The 19,083-nt window shown below is 40.5% G+C and overlaps 2 protein-coding genes across 10 annotated transcripts in view; one reads left to right on the plus strand and one right to left on the minus strand.

Annotated features, from left to right (window-relative positions):
- Positions 1–14,248, plus strand: part of Nsmaf (neutral sphingomyelinase activation associated factor) — a 58,615-nt gene extending 44,367 nt beyond the window's left edge. For all 3 annotated transcript variants that reach the window (XM_076563939.1, XM_042270659.2, XM_076563940.1), the window contains exons 23-31: positions 1,678–1,736; positions 4,846–4,913; positions 5,618–5,685; positions 6,087–6,210; positions 8,047–8,130; positions 11,856–12,006; positions 12,326–12,428; positions 12,533–12,642; positions 13,596–14,248. In XM_076563939.1, the coding sequence (XP_076420054.1) occupies positions 1,678–1,736; positions 4,846–4,913; positions 5,618–5,685; positions 6,087–6,210; positions 8,047–8,130; positions 11,856–12,006; positions 12,326–12,428; positions 12,533–12,642; positions 13,596–13,690 (862 nt within the window). In that variant the 3' untranslated portion in view covers positions 13,691–14,248. The remainder of the gene's footprint in view (positions 1–1,677; positions 1,737–4,845; positions 4,914–5,617; positions 5,686–6,086; positions 6,211–8,046; positions 8,131–11,855; positions 12,007–12,325; positions 12,429–12,532; positions 12,643–13,595) is intronic.
- A 541-nt stretch (positions 14,249–14,789) lies between these two features.
- The window catches only part of Sdcbp (syndecan binding protein), a 41,325-nt gene continuing 37,031 nt past the window's right edge, over positions 14,790–19,083 (minus strand). For all 7 annotated transcript variants that reach the window (XM_076563944.1, XM_076563942.1, XM_042270876.2 and 4 more), the window contains exons 7-9: positions 17,676–17,847; positions 16,758–16,849; positions 14,790–15,924 (exon numbers count right to left, since the gene is read on the minus strand). In XM_076563944.1, the coding sequence (XP_076420059.1) occupies positions 15,870–15,924; positions 16,758–16,849; positions 17,676–17,847 (319 nt within the window). In that variant the 3' untranslated portion in view covers positions 14,790–15,869. The remainder of the gene's footprint in view (positions 15,925–16,757; positions 16,850–17,675; positions 17,848–19,083) is intronic.

Consider the following 19,083-nt stretch of genomic DNA (forward strand, 5'->3'; position numbering starts at 1 on the left):
ACTGTTATGAATAGTAATGTAAATATCTGACATACATGATATCTGATATGTGGCCCCTGTGAAAGGGTCATTTGACCCCAAAGGGGTTGCAACACACAGGTTGAGAACCACTGTTCTAGAATGAGATTGGGCTGGCAGGCAGCCTGGAGTTTTTACCTCTAAACTATATATACCACCCCTCAAACCTTAAAAATTGGGAAATTATGGGACAAGTGTGTCTGTCACCAAGCTTTGAATTTACTTATAGTGTAGGAGAAAGTACATCTTTAAAAAAAAAAAACAAAAACAACAGGGCTAACAAGGTAGCTCACTGGATAAAGCCCTTTTCCTGCAAGTGTTAGGGTGCAATTGAGATCCCTAGAACCCGTGTAGAAGCTGGGCAGGTACAGTGGAGGCCATCTGTAATCCCAGAACTCAGGAGAGAGACAGAGGATCCCTGGGCAAGATTGCTAGCAGAGATTCAGTGAGAGGCCTTGCCTTAGTAAAGTGCATGGAGAGCCATCACGGAAGACATCCACATGCACAGAAACCCATACAGACACGTGCTCCCACAGACATGCAAATGTGAATACACATGCATACCACACACATTCACATGCAAAAAATTATAACAAATGTGGGTGGGTGAGTAAATGGATATATGGATGAATGGGGACAGTTGATAAAGATCTTTCATAAGGTAATGATAACACATGGGTAGAAAAAGAGAGGCACCATAAGGTAATGAAGTCAAATGTGGTAAGAGGAAAAGGGGATGTGCAGGATGAGTGAAAGACGGAGAGAGGGAAGGAGAGAAACAGAAAAACATATCCATTGTAAAATCTGCATTGTTTTTTTTAAAGACACCTGTAACTTCAAGGAACTTGGGTTTGTGAATGAAAGCCTTCCATGTATAATCTCTCAGAATGTTCATGTACCCTGATAGGAAAGCTTAAGAGACTGGCCTAATGGGCCAACCTGCTTCATAAAGAAAACCCAAGCCTGAGCTCAGGCCCTGGGACAGCTCCCTGGCTGTCAGCACTCTCACACAGGTAGTGGCTGTGTATTCCATTGGTCATGAGTAGGTTTGGGTGTGCTAATGCCTGGCTTTGTTTTAGGTGTGTGGCTCAAAGCATAGTATAGCATCTTGAAAATAGACAGCTAGTTCTACTTTTAGAATAGCTTTTCTTCCCTCGACTTCCCAGAAAGGCACATAGGAAGAGTTCATGTGGTCAAAAACAAGACGATGGTGTAAATAAACTGTGCTTATACAAGTAATGTTTAATGGTTGAGCCTTGGATGTTCTTAAAAGGGTCCACTGGAGCCCCATGTGTTCCCCATTGACAGACATTAGGGACGGTGCGTTCCAATGAAGCAAGCTAAGTGATTGTAAAGAGTGAGTGCCGTCACGTTGCGGGTGGTCAGGTCAGGTGTAAGAGAAGCAGTTGTCACGTGCCAGAAACATGTTAGCATGTTCTGCAGCAGGTTGGGGAGCAAAGAGTGGGGATGTTTTCCACCAGCAGGGTGTTGTCTGAGCAAAGGTGGGCACTGCCAAACAATGACTTGTCATGGCAGGAGCACACAGAGAAGAGACCGAGTGAAGAAGCTATGAACACAAAATGAAAGGAGCTTAGTAAAATAAAGCAGGTGTGCCAGCACATGGCTAATGGTAATTTATAAAACTTTGATTTTCAACAGGGCGGTTACAGGGATAGCAGTGTCTTGCAATGGGTCTTCAGTCTTTACCACATCACAAGGTATGTTTCACCTGGAAAGCTCTTTAGCTGGAATTACAGTGTCTGGGCTTTACTGGCATGTGCTGCTTCCACATAAAATAGGCTTGGAAAAGTTTTGTTATAGTCTCCCAAAAAAGAAAGGCTTCCTGTTGCTGACAAGGTTTCCTAGATGAAGGCATAAGGCAGGAAGAGTCTGTTGGCCATGGCCTTGCTTACTCCAGGCTGTCTTACTGCAAGAGGTTCCAGGTCTGCTGCATGGTCTGCAGAACTCAGAATGGCATGGAGGAGTAGCCAGGGCTAAGACAGATCTGGATTGCCAGGGTGGTGGTGCACATTAGCTTGTGGAATGCATATTTGCTGTTAGGTTTCACCCTGACATTCAGCATATAGCTCTAGAATTTTTTTTGTAGAAATTAACATAGCATTGAATTCATATAGTGATAATTTACCTCTGCCTTATTGATAAGACTTAGAACTATATCTTAATGATACATTAGAATTTGGCTGTGCTGATCTGTAAGAACAGTAAAACTTATCTCTTGCTGCATATGTGTTTTTCTGGAGGTCTATCATTAATTGAAGTATGCTTTAGTGTCAGGACAACCAGTTCTGACAAAGCTAGTGATTATTTTTCATGAAGCTACTCTTTAGTCCTAGATTAGCACAGGAGACTGTAGTTCCCATCTGTCATGTTTATAAATGATGCTATACAGCTAACCACATCCAGGTAGATGAGTCACTGCTACCATATTGTGTCACTGTGATGTGTAATCTGAAGCATTTCATTCTTTTCTATTCACATACCACCTTGGATTCCATAAAATAGAATTTCCCAGTCTACAAAATAATTGGGTAGGAAAGCTTATATGCAGGACCCTACACTGGACATGTCAGGGCATCTGCAGTGCTGCTCAGGAAGGAGGAAGCCATCTGTGTTTCACCAGGATTTCTAGCTACTCTGTTGACCCATTAAGCAACCAACAAACATTTGTGTCTTTTAACAAAGTCTCTAGTGCAGTGGTTCTCAACCAGTGGGTCACATCCCCTTTAAAGTGGAATGATCCTTTCACAGGAGTCACATACCAGATACCTTACATATCAGATATTTATATTATGATTCATAACAATAGCAAAATTGCAATTATGAAGTTGCAATAAAATCATTTTATGGTTGGGGGTCACCACACATGAGGAACTGTATTAAAGGGTCGAAGCATTAAGAAGGTTGAGAAGCACTGGGCTAGTGGTTCATAGGGTTTGTCTGCCATTGTATGTCGAATCTTCAAATCTTTGTACTCACGTGACCTTGTAAACCATGAGTTTTATGTTATAACCATCAGGGCTTCAGATCTCCCCCAGTACTACTGCTGTGTGAGCTTGCTAAGTGAAAAGGAAGGATTTTTGTTAAAGTCAAACATTTGTATTTTTGTTTTAATTTACATTTCTCAAGTTTAGATTTTCATGATTTGTATTACTGGTTTATATGCATTCTAATATTGGCCTCAAAGTTAAATTTCTTGCTCTGATGCACAGTGTTTGTGACTCAGATGCTTACGTTTTGGGACCATTCACAGGGATCACCACCTGGGGGACCAGCACTCACTGCTGTCTTTAATCTGGTGACTTCGAGTGCTGGGAGAGCCTCTCTGATTTTGAGAAAAGTGTCTTGGCTGCTTTATGTATCTTTAAAATGGCCAAATTGTCTCTGGTAGACTTTGTGGTGAGCACTCAGAACTGCCTAACAGGACCAAAAGCAAATTGGGAGGACATCCCAAGATCAGCGACACCCTGAAGGAATGGCCAAGTGCTGTTGTGTTTCTGTGTTTGTTCCCAAGCTAGTGCTGAGTAAAGTCTTGCTGAGGCTCCTCTTTATAATTTTCATGAATTCTGTTGCTAAGATTAGGTCGAAATGTGATGTTTTACTGTAGAGAAGAAATTGATTAAAGCTCGTTATGATGGGTTACCATGGTGGATATTTAGGAAGTAGGTTACTGAGGGATGGATAGCTGTAGCAACATGGAGTTGTGCGTTTTGGGGTTTGTGGTTCTGAAGATTGTACCACGGCTTTGACCCCATGGTGGTGCTCTTCACTGAGCCTCTGCTCTGGCTTTTTAACAGTTTGTGTTGGTGAGCTTGCACAGTGTTATTAGTCAAGGAAATTAAACATTTGGGTATTTTCCTTCCTGCATCATTATTCTTTTACAAGCTAGTGGTTCTCCCAGCCAGTGTAGACACTTGATTGGCATCGGCTCTGCTGCGGAATTAAAAGTGTTTGACTGATTCTGCATCCCACTCCCTTCCGGTTTGTTAACCTTAACCCGGCCTTTCTTTCCAATTCCAGCTCTGCTTGTCCAATACCTTTTTAAACAGGAGTGTGTGGGGCAGAGCTCAGGACTCTAAGTACCTGCTTTAGGTACCATTCATTATATAACAAAACATTTTCCTTCCTCGGTAAAGAGAAAAAATAATAAAAATAAGAGTACTATTCATCTATAAATAATTTTTTTAAAAAAGAATGTCACTCTATAATTAGGGCATTCATTTAAAAACATTACTTCTATTGGCAAAGTCTTTCTTAAAATTAAAATTGGGCCTGCAGATATGGCTCAGTATTTTAAAATACTGCTCTTTAGCGAACATGGGTTTGGTTCTCGGCACACACATGCTAGTTTAAAACCATCTAGAACTCCAGTTCCAGGGAATGCAGCACCCTCTCCTGGTCTTCGCAGGCAGCAGGCACATATGGGATACACATGAATGCCTTTTACAAAGAACCACTCATATATACACTCACACACCTGCAAATCTTTGTTAAAAGGATAATATTTGCTTAGTATTGAGATTCCTGCCCCCCTCCTCTCTAACTTTCCATGCACTTGAGTGTGGGCTTCACTGTGCATGCAGGCCTTCGGAAATACCAGCGGCAAACCATGTCTGTGCTGGCATTGGATGGTTTCAGCCATGAAGTTATGTCGTCTTAGAATCTTCATGTTGGCATGGCCTCAGAGGCCTGAATACACTTAGTTTTCCGTGGAACGATGCTGACTTCTGTGCTCCACGAGTCAGTAGGGCGGTTGCCTTTGGTGTCTGTAATGCTTGGGCAGTCTTTCATCTCTTTTCTGACTCTTAGATTCCACTCTGAAGATGTTTTCTAAGGAATCCAAAATGCTACAGAGAAGTATATCATTTTCAAATATGGTAAGTTTATCTTATCAGTGTTATTTATGGTAGAAACCCATGGGACCTGGGGCGTAGTTCAGTGCAGGGTCCTGGGTCCTGAATCTGGAGGGCGGGCAGGAGGGAGTCTGGCAGGAAGGAATAAGGGAGGGCCAGTTTCTCCTTACTTTTTCTCATACCAGTGTGATTTAACCTAAAATCTTGGATACCCAGTAGAATTCTTCTTAATACATTTATCCTTTCTTTTAGCTATCAGAAAAGAAGTACTTCTGTGCTACTTGAATAATTAGGCACTTCTGACTACTTGGGGAAATAAAACCAGTTATTAAAAAATGTGCCTTATTTTTAACATCAACACTCCAGGAGATTTTGTAATTCCCTTGGGAACTTTGTACATTTTCCTTAGCCACATCTCTGCAACACAGAGAGGGCCATTTCATCCTTAAGGACTATTCTCCTACCATGCTCTACTCCAGATTAGCAACATTCCTCCAGACCTGTGAGAGCCCAAGAAGCATTAGGCTGGGTTACAGTATTCCTGACAACTTTGAGCATGTGGGAGAAAACCAGTATCTGGACTTAGCAACTCTGAGTCCTGGATAGTGATGAAGAAAGCCACTATAGAAAGAATCTGACATCTGTTTGGCAGGAATTCATAATTGAAGTATACCAGTGAAGGGTTTACTATATTGCAAGTCATTGATATAAAATCTTTTGTATTTCAGGCTTTATCATCTTGCTTACTTTTGCCAGGAGACACCACGGTCATCAGTTCTTCGTGGGATAACAACGTGTGTGTATCTGTGCCTGCTTCTTTGTAATTGATTCTGCATGCTTAGAGGCTGCTCACATGGATGTGAGGGATAAGCAGGCTTGCATGAGAGGAGACATGTAGAGATGAAGACAGTATCATTGGGGTCAAATACCATTATTTTAGTATAATAATTTCTCCAATTAGAATCTATTTTTTTTCTATAGTTTAAACTCAGGTGAAATGTAGCTAAGATAGATTTGGAAGTAATATAATTTCAAATTCAAATGTTGAATATTTTTCTCTTAATAATACAAGAACAAATAATTTGTAATTCTAGTAAGCATTAGTAGTTTAGAAATAATATTTGTTTCTTAAATGCATGTTTAAGACTCTTAACATTAATCTTGGATATTATTTTAACAGTCGTTGTTATCTTTTAGCTATTTTTATTCCATAGCATTTGGAAGACGCCAAGACACACTGATGGGACATGATGATGCTGTCAGTAAAATCTGTTGGCATAATGACAGGCTGTTTTCTGCATCTTGGGACTCTACCGTAAAGGTCTGTATATACTTTTTAACTGAAAATGTTTGATTATATAATATTGTGAGCCATTCAGTTTCCTATCAATAGGTTCAGAAAGTATGTAAATGATATACAAGGATATGTTATTACTGCATTTTCTTAAAGTTATTGTACTGAGCCTTTCTTCCATATTTCTTTTTTATTCTGATAGTTTTACACATGCATATAATGTATCTTGATCATATCCAACACAAATCTCCCCTCCTTTTCACTCTCACAATACTTCCCTCTCCCACCTTCAAATCCTCCTCCTCCTCTGTTTTTAAAACAGTTAGTGTTGCAGCATGCAAAATGGGTGTAGGCCATCCACAAGAGCTTGAGTGGCCTCTCAGATGCCACACCCCTGAAGGAAAGTGGTTCCTCTACCCCAACAAGTTGCCAGTAACTGCTTAGCTGGGACACAGTCTCATGAGGGCTTCTCCTGTCAGTGGTGGAATGCTGGGGAAGTCTTGTGCAGGTGACCACAGGTGACATGAGTTCATGGGTGCAACAGCCTTGTCATGTCCAGAGGACACTTCATAGCACTCCTCCCCATCCTGCACACTCTTCCATCCTCTTCCATGCTGCTGCTTTCTCAGCACTGGGCTGTTGATGTGAATGTTCATGAAGGACTGAGCAACCAACAGTCACTTACTCTCCGTACTTTAACCAGTTAGGAGTGTCTACATCGACTGCTTCCTACTGCGGAAGCAGCTTCCTGACCAAGGTTGAGGGCAGCACCCATCTATGGGTCCAAACATAAATATGTAGACTGCAGATTGGCAATGTGGCTGTTTAGCAAAACAGCAGTAAATAAAGGGCTTTCACCTAAGGCCTAGGACTTCCCCAGCTCTGGGCCTTTGAGCAGGTTTATAGGACAAGACATGAATTCCTTCCTGTGGAGTAAGGCTCAGATCCAGTTGGAAAGCCATTATTGTGCACAGCAAGCACATCTTGACTGGCTCTCAGTCTACAGCATGCAGGATCTACTGCTGGATAAATCCATTCATGACCCACTCCCCACCCCACCCCACCGCCCCCCAGTGACTGACACTGAAAGCTCTGCAGCAGGGAAGAAATTTCCAGGTTGGTTCCAGCTTGATTTCGTAGGTCCTTCAATACACATGTGTTGTGTTTTCATAGGGTCTCACTGTGTGCTTGTGCACAGTGTGTTCACCTAGGTGTTCACAGGTCTTCTTCAGAAACAGAATTGGAGCTCTTCTTGTTTGATGACTGCAGACACAGACTGGAGCCCTACTAGTTGATCTGTTAACCCTAACAGTGCAAGTGAAGTTGAGGGATCGTTGAAAGATCAGAGTGTTTAAATGTGAGACAGGCACCCATGTGTTCCCACTGTGTCGGTGCTGTGCAGGGTCATCAGCTTGCTCTTCAGACTCCTGTTTTCCCATACAAGCTTCTCTAGTGCTTAGATTTCCAGTTTGATTCTGTGTACAGGAAAGAAACAAAAACCGTTAACGTTTCTTGCAGAGTTTGTCGGCATATTTTTCTCCAACCTTATAGATAAGTTTCCTGTATATAATATTATAATTTGGGGGTTTGGTTACCTACTTCTTGAAACACTACTAGATATTGCAACACTTGTGCATTCAACATTCCCTTGATTCACAGAGTGATTAAACCACACAGAGTAACACATTCAAGGGATGGATGTGGACAGAGGCGTGTGTGTCCTAGTGGGGAAGAAGCCCATGGGAGACACTGGACCTGTCCCAGCATTCACTGGCAGGCATGCTGGATGGGAGTCTTTTGCAAATGTGTGGAGAATTTTGTATTAAAATTTAAAGGCACCTTCTGCAATGTGCTTTGTCCTAGGTGTGGTCCGGTGTTCCTGCAGAAATGCCAGGCACAAAAAGACACCAGTTTGACTTGCTGGCTGAGCTGGAACATGATGTCAGTGTGAGTCCAACAACAAAGCTCTGGGTCCAGAGGGTGGGTGGGCAGTAAGTACTTGGATTTGTATATGTTTTGTCCTTTTTCTTTTGCATAGTAGAGATTATAGGCTCTTTGGGTGGTCCTGTTAGGTGCTCGATTCTGCCTTCCTTCCCCCTCTAATAGGTTCACTGGCACATTTACCTGAGAGAATTAGCTTCTGTCCCAATTACTTTTCAAAAGTCAGTTCTGAGGTAGGACCCATCATCATCATGCTTTCTGACATGGAAGGTAGAAGGGCCATCTGTCCTGGAGATATCTATCCCCAAGCTGAGAGCACTGACAAGCTGTGGGGATGGCCAGGAATGCACAGCCCAGCCACAGAGCCAAAACAGAACTTGTTCCTGGTTTATCGAGTCATGCTACCATGTCTTAGGCTATAGTTTACAGTACTGCCTTTGTCCAGCGGCTGCAAAGTGATGGTGCATTTTCATGGTCTTCAAGGTTGAAGACATTTAGTATGCAACTCAAGTTCCTTCACTCCACACAGCCTTCAGATAGTCATGGATCAGCCCTGCTTCACGTAGTTTGCCACCTCAATATGATTATTATTTATTCAGTGTTAACTTTTTTTTTAAGGTTTAATTATTATGTATACAGTGTTCTTCTGCCTGCAGGCCAGAAGCGGGCACCAGATATCGTTACAGATGATTATGAGCCACCATGTTGTTGCTGAGAATTGAACTCAGGACCTCTGGGAGAGCAGCCAGTGCCCTTAACCACTGAGCCATTTCCAGCCCCTCAGCATTAACTTTTTTAAATATATTTTAATTGAAATAAATTGTATCACCTTCTCGCCTCCATTTCCTCCCTTCAACCCCTCCCACCTAAGTCCCCTCACTCTCAAGTTCATAGCCTTTTTCTTCATTATTGTTACATACATATACATATGTATATGTATATACACGGATATATATATATAAATACAATGTGCCGAGGCTGTTTTTGTTGGTGGTGTGTAGATGGTTTCAAGGCTGACCACTCTACATTGAACAATCAATAAGAAGGCTCATCCCTGGGAAAGGTTCTCCTACTAGTCATCAATTGCCTATCGTTTCTTATCTAGTTGTGAAACCCTGTAAAATTTTTCCACATTAACATGTCTGCTGATATTGCCACTGTTCCAGTCTTGTTTATGTAGCCATTTCTGAGAGAGACTGTTTTACAGCTGGCTTCTGGTATTCTGGCTCTTATACTCTCTCTGCCCTCTCTTCCTCCATGTTCCTTGAGCCATAGATACAGGAGCTGTGATACAGATGTATCCAGTGGGGCTGGACTCCCTATAATCTCAGCATTGTGTCCAGTTGTGGTTTTCTGTTAACAGTCTCTGTTTACTATCAAGAGAGACTTCTTTGATAAGGGGTGGTAACTACACTTATCTGTGGGTATAAAGACAAGGTTTAGCAAAGTGGTAGTAGTAGATTGTTTTCTAAAGTCCGTGACCTTACTAGTCCCAGGAAGCTGGCTATTTTAGGAATGTACCAGGAATGCTTTCCCTCCTGTTACGCGGCCTTAAGTCCAATTAGATAACTGTTGGTTGCCACTGATACATGAGTGCCACTTGTTGTGCTTTTATGCAGATCTTACCATGCTGGTAATTGTCTTGTTCCTAGGGTTACAGATGGGTAAGACTGTTGTAATTGCTTCCTTCCCTTAGCAGCTTGCATAGTAATTTCTGGAACCATAGAAGCTAGACCACAGAAAAGAGGCTTTCAGGTCAGATCCAGCTCAAGTCATCTGAGTCCTGTGTCCTCAGGTGTAGTGTCTTCAGGAGTAAGGGCCCAGCTTCATCTCCTGAGAGGCACCAAGAGCTCTATTAATAATCTGTATTGTTTAGGGAGTCACTTGGACTACCATGACCACTCAAAAGGCAATTTCTCATGTCCGGTACTGAAGTATTTGTTAGTATATGATTCTTGTGGGAAGCATTGTCAGCCCAGGTGGCTTAACTTCCTGTGTGTGTACGTACACTTACGTATTGTGTATAATCAGTATAAAGTAATATGATTTCTTGAGGCATTACCAAACAACTTTGGTGTTACTTGTCCCTTGTCTCTTCTTCTGTATTGACCTCCCCCAGCCTGCGCCCCCTCCTAATTATTCCATTTCCCACTTCACCTGCTATTCTCCACACCGGTGATCCCTTTATACTCGCCTAGTTTCTATGTGGAATACTCACATTTGGAGGTAGGAACTGCAGATGAGAAAGAATATGTGACAACTGTTTCTGGGTTTGGATTTCCTCACTCAGTATAATCTTTTCTAGGTTACCTGCAAATTTCCTATTTATGTACAGCTGAATAATATTCCATTGTGTACCAATGTACCACATTCTCACTATCCAATTATCTGTTGGGCATTAGATTGTTTCTATTTCCTAGTTATTGTGAATAGGGTTGTAATGGACATGGTTGAGCAAATATCTGGAAAAGGATGTTGAGTCTTTTGTGCATATGCCAAAGAGCTTGGTCATATGGTAGATTATTTTTCAGTTTTTTGAGGATTCTCCATACTGATCTCCAAGTGGCTGCTGTACCAATTTGCATTCCCACCAACAGTGAATGAAAGAGTTTGTCTCAACAGATTCTAAGCACTGGTTGTCAGTTGTTTTGTTGATCTTAGCCATTCTGATTGGGATGAGATGAAATCCCAAAGTTGTTTTAATTTCCATTTCTCTATTTGCTAAGGATGATGAACAGTGTTTGAAGTATTCTTAGCCATTTTTATTTCTTCTACTGAGAACTCTGTTTAGATCCCCAGCCCATTTTTCATTTGGGTTGTTTCCTTGACTCTTTGGTTTTTTGGCTTTGATTTTTGTTTTTGTTTTGTATGGTTATGTGTTTTAGTTCCTTGTATATTCTGAATACTAATCCTCTGTCAGATATGTAGCTGGCAAAGATTCTCCCCCATTCTGTGGGTTTTTTCTCCACCTAGTCGATTTTTTTTTTAGCTATATGGAAGCTTTTTAGTTTTATGAGGTCCTACTTGTCAGTTGCTGGCCTTGATTCCTTGGCTAATGGAGTTGTTTAGAAAGTCCTTTCTTACATTTATATCTTATAGGGTATTACCTATTTTTCCTTCTAGCAGTTTTAGCATTGTTTCAGATTTAAAATTGAGGTCTTTGACCCACTTGGATCTAATTTTTGTACAGCAGGACAGATATAGGTCTAAGTTCATTCTTCTACATATAGACATCCAATTTTGCCAGTACCATTTATAGAAGATGCTGTCTTTCCTCCAGGATATATTTTTTGCCTTTAGATCAAATAATCAGATGACAGTAGTTATGAATACTCATATTTGAGTATTCCTTTGGTCTACATGTCTATTTTTGTGCCAGTACCCTGTTTTATTATAAATCTGGAATTATAGTCTCTTCCTTATTATTCTTTTTGCTCAAGATTAATTTAGCTATCTGGAGTTTTTTTCTGATTCCACTTGAATTTTAGTTTGTTTTAGTTTTTTCTTAATGAAAAATGTGGGTATTTTTCTAGCATACTTAGAATTTTACTTCTTTTTAAAATAAATGGTCATTAGATATTACTAAAATATAATATAATCGTATTAGTTGTACCAGTACACACTGCACAGTAAAGCTTAATTTTTGTCATTGTGAGTGGATACTAAGGAGCATGGGAAAAGCATAGTTAATGAGGAGTCTGAGCCAATTATTTATCACTGTTTCTTCTTAGGTCAATACCATCAATTTAAATGTTGAAAGTACACTGTTAGTTTCTGGTACCAAAGAAGGCATGGTGAATATTTGGGACCTCACTACGGCCACCTTATTACACCAGATTTCATGCCATTCAGGGACAGTATGTGATGCTGCTTTTAGCCCAGGTAAGTATTGTCCTTTTCCAAATAGAACATATCAGCTCAGCTAGAACTCTGAAATTAAAAATTCAAAAGTAAAACATACCTTACTAATGAGAGGTTCTTCCTATAACTAAGGCTGGTTCATTTCTGGATACATGGGAAGAGCCATGTGACTTCTTTGGGGAACAAGGCCTGAGAAGAGCACAAGTCTTAGAAACTGTAAAACAAAACAAAAAAAAACTTCAAGGAGCTCAAGGAAACGAAGTAGGGAGTAGATTCAGCAGTCAAGTCTGAGTGATGAGACCTGCTTTCTGAAGCAGCTTCCTGTGTGTCTTTATGGCAGATAGTCGCCACGTCCTCAGCACGGGAGCAGACGGCTGTCTGAACGTGATTGATGTGCAGACGGGCATGCTCATCTCCTCCATGACCTCAGGGGAGCCACAGAGGTACAGCTGCTGAGTGTGGTGATGACATCTGCAGTTTGTTCGTGCTCGTGTCCTCTGGTCACGTACTTCCTTTATGACAGACTGTCTCCTGATTGTGCTTGCAGGTGCTTCGTCTGGGATGGCAATTCAGTCTTATCTGGAAGTCGGTCTGGTGAGCTGCTTGTTTGGGACCTCCTTGGAGCAAAAATCAGTGAGCGGATACAGGGCCACACTGGTGAGTGGACTGCAGCTGTTGCTGACTCAGGCCCCTTTCCAGCAGGGAACACTTGTAGGCAGACCCCAGGTGTGCTCTGGGTTGTTAACATTGCCCTTGCATTCTGATTGGCCAGTGGTTATGTATTTCAGTTTCCTGAAGACTTATATTTATTTTAGCCTCTGAAAAAAATCTTTACTTCCATATAGAGAATTAAAAAATATGGCAAAGCTGTACAACTGATTCTTAAAAAATAATGCAGCTACGAAAAGACAATGAAAAATAAACTCCCATGGAAACTAAGGCATCCTCCTACCTACTAGTGTCAAACTCAACTCCTACAGTCTTGAGGGGTGTTTGCCAGTGAATCCCATATGGATCTTTCTGGAAGCATGATGTGGAGAGAATTGCACAGCATCCAGTATCATGTAAAGCTCCCTGCTCCCTCCCTCTTTTCATTTGCAGACTCTTGGAAGACTCAATGTCGTCCGCTTACATTTGCAGGGCTATTTTAACCGTTGCATCTTCCCACTGTGAGACACCTTCACTCTCTTTTCTTGTCATATAATTTCATATGCTTTATTTCTTCTTAGACATCTATCTTAAAATTATGTAGCTATGCTTTCCCCCTCAGTTCAGTGGGTTTTTTAACAGTTGCAATTCATCTGTGAATCTTTCCATGGAAAAGGCATAAATCTGCAGACATGGTCACAGGCTACTCATTTCCCTTCCCATAAAATCTCTTTACTTTTCTTATACCATTTGCCAAGGTGTGTGTTGGCATCAATCATGTTGCTTTTAGATTCACATTGAATTGGTTTCATTCCTCTCAAGTTCTCTGTAGAAGTGGGTGCTTTTAAACTATAGACAGCTTTTGTTATACAGTGACAAGGAATAATGATGGCATCTTGGTAAGTGTACGGCAGTCAGCATGCAGTCACCGAGTCTACTTTGGTTGCCTCCCTGTCTTTCAGGTGCCGTGACATGCATATGGATGAACGAACAGTGTAGCAGTATCATCACAGGAGGGGAAGACAGACAAATTATGTTTTGGAAATTGCAGTATTAAGTGCCTTTTCCTCTCCATTAAGTTCAATTCTATTTAATGTATTTTTAAACCAAACTTTTAACTGGTGAATGTGCAATGATATAGTACTTAGAAGTTTCACCACATGAAGAATTTGTGGTTTCAACTTCCTAAATCATGGTGACTTCATTCAAAGCCATTTGTCATCCGTTAAGGCAGATAAAAATATGGCAGCGTTACGGGCAAGAACATTCTTTTTAGACAGAGGACTGTCACATGTGATGACAGAAGACTGTACTGGGTGGTAGAGGACAAGAAGAAATAACCATTGGACTGAGACCATGGGGCAGCACTGGCAGCTCAGTTCTCCGAGAAGCAGTGCAGGAGCCTCTGATCCAAGTTGCCTGGTTCTTGGATGTGTTTTCATGGACTGCTGCTGCCTTTCTACAGTGCTGTGTGCCCAGATTCTAAGAATCTAAGGGAGGAATAGCAGCTCTTATAACAGTAAGTCTGTTACTGTGTATAGTAACGGTTTATATTTCATTACGCTACTAATGTTCATCTTTTCTACATTAAAAATATTTTTCTGTAATGAAAGAATTTTTCCTTTTATTTAAATAATCTCTTTTAAGAATTACAAATATTAATCCTTCTACAAAACCATACTTAATGACAAATATAATTCCATTTCTTTTGGGCCTACCTTCAGAACCAAGTCCAGACAGTAAGGTAGGTAAACTGGAAAATGTAAATTTCCAACAAGGTAAGCTATGTAGCAATAGCAATGACTCCCTTTTTATTTAATCTCTGAACAGCAACCATAAGATTACAAATTTTCTGTGCTATTGAAAGTATTTTTATAGTGTGGTTAAGAGGGAAGATTCCCAAACCGGACCGAAGTAGGAGAAACTTGAAAGTCAGTTTTAAGCATCACTGAATACATGTGTGTGGTCTCTGATTTCACCAGAGATGCAGCAGTCTCAGTAGGTTCCTTCATCACCTACAAGTATAGAGGGTGAACGGGGCCACCAGTCTGGCCATCTAGGGCTCCCAAGCAAGTGTATTTTCAGACACAGCTCTATGGCTGTTCTCAGAGACCGTGGATGTGAAAAGGACCGAAGGAATAACAGACAGACAAAAGTTTAACATTTTTATACATTTACTAGGATAATATCAGATAAAATACTAGGATAGGCATAAGCCAAGAAGAAAGAAATCAAGATAAAGTGTCATTGCCATTTTTGTTTAGAGGACGGAATCAGAAAAATGGAACAAATTAAAATGGCTAGGGAAACATTCTAAGACTACCCAAGGTAGTTAAGTTACATAATGTTAGGATTCAAATGCCAAATTAAATATTGCCCACTTAATAATCTACAAGTGAAAAGGAAACTCCAAGATTTGTTCTGTTTATATAACAACTTTTACATGAAATATATAGCGATTTGTTTTTCAGAAAGCATTACGGCAACTTTTAGGCGTTTCCTTTATGCAGTGACTAGAAAATCTCCACACAACTAGGCAGCTCTGCTTTACCAGTAAGCTGCTCGGGGCTAGCATCTACCAGCTAGATAGAGAGCTAACATCTCAGGTCTCAGAAGGCAGCAATAATTCTATTTTGGCTTTTATTCTAAATGCTTACTGTAGTTAAGGCGACAGTTGAAGCATAGTAAGTGAAGGTAGTTAAAATTTAGTGACAATCATGATAGTCTCTTGCAAACTACACACACTGTATAATGCTTTTGTGGAATGAAACCAGTGTTGATTAACTGGAATTTTACACACATACGGAGAAAACTTAAAAAATAACTATCAAAGGCAATCATCCTCAATGTTCTATGCTGATGTTCTAAAATCCAAGTATGCCACAGAACTGAAGCACACGACTAGCACTGTGCTTTATCTAGGACAAAGGTTCTCACACAGCTACGACTACACCAGTCATCCTAACCACAATGGCTTATAAAAACATCAGGTTTCCAGTAGAGAAACAATTCTAGGAAAGTCAGTAAGTTTCACATCTGTAAAACCAGGATAAGGCTACACCTATCTTAAAATCTGCAGAAGACATCAGATAGAGTGAGGTTTCCAGCCATGATGAAGATAGACAGGTCCCCATGCAGCATATTCTCCCTGGCTCCGGGAAAGCTTCATATGCAAAATATAGAAGTTGCCGAAGAAGAAAACTGGAAACATTCAGCTGTGTATGTTGTACAGGTTCTTAAACCTCAGGAATGGTGTGATCCATCAGGCTTTTCATAATGCTTGGTGCCATCCTACAAGAGAGCCACTCGTTATATAAGTGATGACTTACTTGCAAAAATGCCATGTTAATCCAAGACAACCCCAATTCCAGTTTAGCACTATTACCATTGATGAGCCTGAGGGGAAGAAAAGGTCTTTCAATGAGCTCAGAGCCAAGGAACTGATAACTGAGTTGGCTGAGACTGTCCAGGAAGAATAGACATCTGTACCAGGGTAGATATGCTAGAGACAGTGTGAGTCCTTTATATTAAGACTGGCAGTTTAATTAAAATAGCGAGGCTATGATGAGTCAGAAGACAAGGGGGGAGAAGGGACCTACCAATAGTTAAAAAAGAAAAAAAGACTACAGAACAACTATTTTTTTTCCTTCCTACCTCCCTCCCCCCCCCCCCCCCCCCGAGGGTAGCTAGCTGCATTCTACCCAAAAGCCAAATATATAGACAAAGATTTCATTACAACAGTTATGCTTATGTATCTTCCAAGTCTCACTTGCACGTGCTGTATCAGGATTTTGAATGAAGAGTTTCCAAGATACCATGGTAACAACTATAAGGAAGATAGGAGCAGAAAAGCTCTGGGCAGAGTCACCCCTTGCTGGCCCTTGTCAACTCTCATGGACTTTACGTTCTTCCGTTCCAGAGGACAGAGAGCAAGCATCATGCACCTCTCTACCTCCTGAGAGACACTGGGAAGAACAGCAACGGCCACTCTTAATATCTCACAGGCAGGAAATCCCCGTCACAGCCACCATGACTAGATTTCTATAAAGCAGAACTGCAGACTGAAAGTAGTGTTTACATTTATGTCAGGTGACCACAAGCATAAAGTAGAGCTGTCCACTTACCGTTTAATAATATGTTCAAAGAGAAAAGCAGGCATGATTGTAATGGTGACTACAGACCCAGCTGTTGACAGTATGTCTGCAATCTGAGAGTCCTAATGAAACAGAATAGAATTGAATTTCACTGAGGCTTTATTTAATAAACATGAAACTGTAATTGTTAGGTTAAAAAAAACCCTCACTATATTTGCTGTTCCCGTGCTAATATCTCTGGAGTTGCAATCCCTGGGTATGTCTGAATTTTAATTTTACTGACATACGTTTCTTAAGCTGGTAACAAAGTTGAAGGTACTGAATAAAATCCTTTCCTTACTTGAGAATGGATAGCTTGCCCCATATACAGTCAACTGATTCTAGAATTTATGAATTAAAGTTTTACTTAAAACCTTTAGATTTTAAGATAGTCTTAATTCAAGAATTTATAAGCCGAGCCGGGTTTCACATGCCTTTGAGAAGCAGGCAGATCTCTCAGACTTAGAGAACAGGATGGCCTACATAGTGAGTTCCAGGATAGCCAGGGCTATTTAGAGAGACCCTGTCTACAAACAAGCCCACAAAAACTTTGCAGATCAAAATGTATAAAAACAAAGTATTAATATATACCAAGACTTATTCCTTTTCTATATTTCTGGACTGAAAAAAGTTGGGACATTCACCCATTCGAATGTCTAAAAATTTCCCTGACCCTGTTTCCACAGAATTATAGGTTGAGGGATGCCAGGAATCAGTTTAGCCACCTCAATATGGGAAAGACAATTCTCCGTACCATCCCAGAGTTATTTCCGCGATGGTCCACGAGCACTGCTAGCCAGGGCCCCAGTTGCTACACTTACCTCCCACCAAGTTTCAGTGTTTGAAGGCCACCGCCAAAGTCATACCACCTAAGTCTTTTTCTAAACCAGGGTCCAGTGCATTCCTTACCTTCAAGCCAATGACATTCTGCCCGTTGATCTCACAGATGTGATGATCGGTGAGAAGGCCATTTCTGGCAGCAGAACTATCTTTCACTATGGATGTGATTTTTCCACTTTTAAAGATAAAACCAACATGCCCGCTGCTGTCCTTATGCATAGTAATGGTCCGCTCAAAGGGCCTGTAAGCATAAGGGTTGGGTTAGATTGAAGCTTTAAATTCAGTATTTTGTTACAGTAAGTGCTGTTTCTAATAATTTACTATGACTCTGACACTACACATGGGACACTTCAGCAGCCTTTTTGTTCATCTCATGATTTGACTGACTTGCTAATCAAGATATCCTTCTGTTAAGTTTGAGAAAACAGAACAGAGTGCTTTGTGGAGTTATCAATATATCAATACATTTTTCCTTACAGTTCACCATATTTTGCATTAACAACGAGATGGCTTTAAACTAAATCACTGAATACCTTCAATATTTCTGGGAGCCAACTGATCTTAGGGCATTTAAAATTTAAAACACTGTATTTATTGATTGTATGTGCACAGGTGCATGTATATGGGTTAAGTTGCAGGAGTCAGTTCTGTCCACCACATGAGTTCTGACATCAGGCCTGGTTGTGAATGCCTCACCCACTGAACCATCATGTCAGCTTTATTGGTTTGAGACAGGGTCTCATTATATGCAATCCAATCTTCTCAAGTGCTGGGATTATAGACAAAGCTGTCTGCTCTAATTTGTGGTAAGAAATTAAAAAAAAAAAAAAAAAAAAAAAACAGAAACAAAAACAAAAAAAGCCACCAGAGAAGCAATGAGAGGATTCTTCAAGCCTGACTGTAAGGGAGGCACAAACTACTATTACAAAGGCCATGAGCATCTGTCTCAGATGCTGCCATGCAGTGTAATCCATGCTGATGTTCTGCAACTCTGCCATAGTGTTACTTAAGATTTTAAGGCCACCTGGTTTGTTCACATTATGAAATTCTGCAGCTATATCTTCCTATTGGTCCCACTTATTAAAAAAAAAACTTCTCTTATGCAAAATGTTTAAAATTATTTAAGAAGTGAAAGACCTCTCCAGTACAAACTTCAAGATACTGAAAAAGGAAATCACAGAAGATAGTTGATGATGGAAAATCCATGCAACTGGACTGGCAGAATATTGTAAAAATAGCTATATTACACCAAAATTAATTTACACATTTAATGCAATACCTATTAAAATTCTGATATCAGATTTCAAAGTTTTAGGAAAAAATAAAAAAAAAACCCTCAAGAATTCATTTGGAACCTTAAAAGATCACAAATAGCCAAAGCAATCTAAAGAAGAACATTTGTTGGGGTTTTACAATACTCAACCACAGATCATACCATAGCTATAGTCATAAAGAAAGTCTGGTGCTGGCATTAAAC

Source organism: Peromyscus maniculatus, chromosome 2 (genome assembly GCF_049852395.1).
Source record: "Peromyscus maniculatus bairdii isolate BWxNUB_F1_BW_parent chromosome 2, HU_Pman_BW_mat_3.1, whole genome shotgun sequence".
Lineage (NCBI taxonomy): Eukaryota > Metazoa > Chordata > Mammalia > Rodentia > Cricetidae > Peromyscus > Peromyscus maniculatus.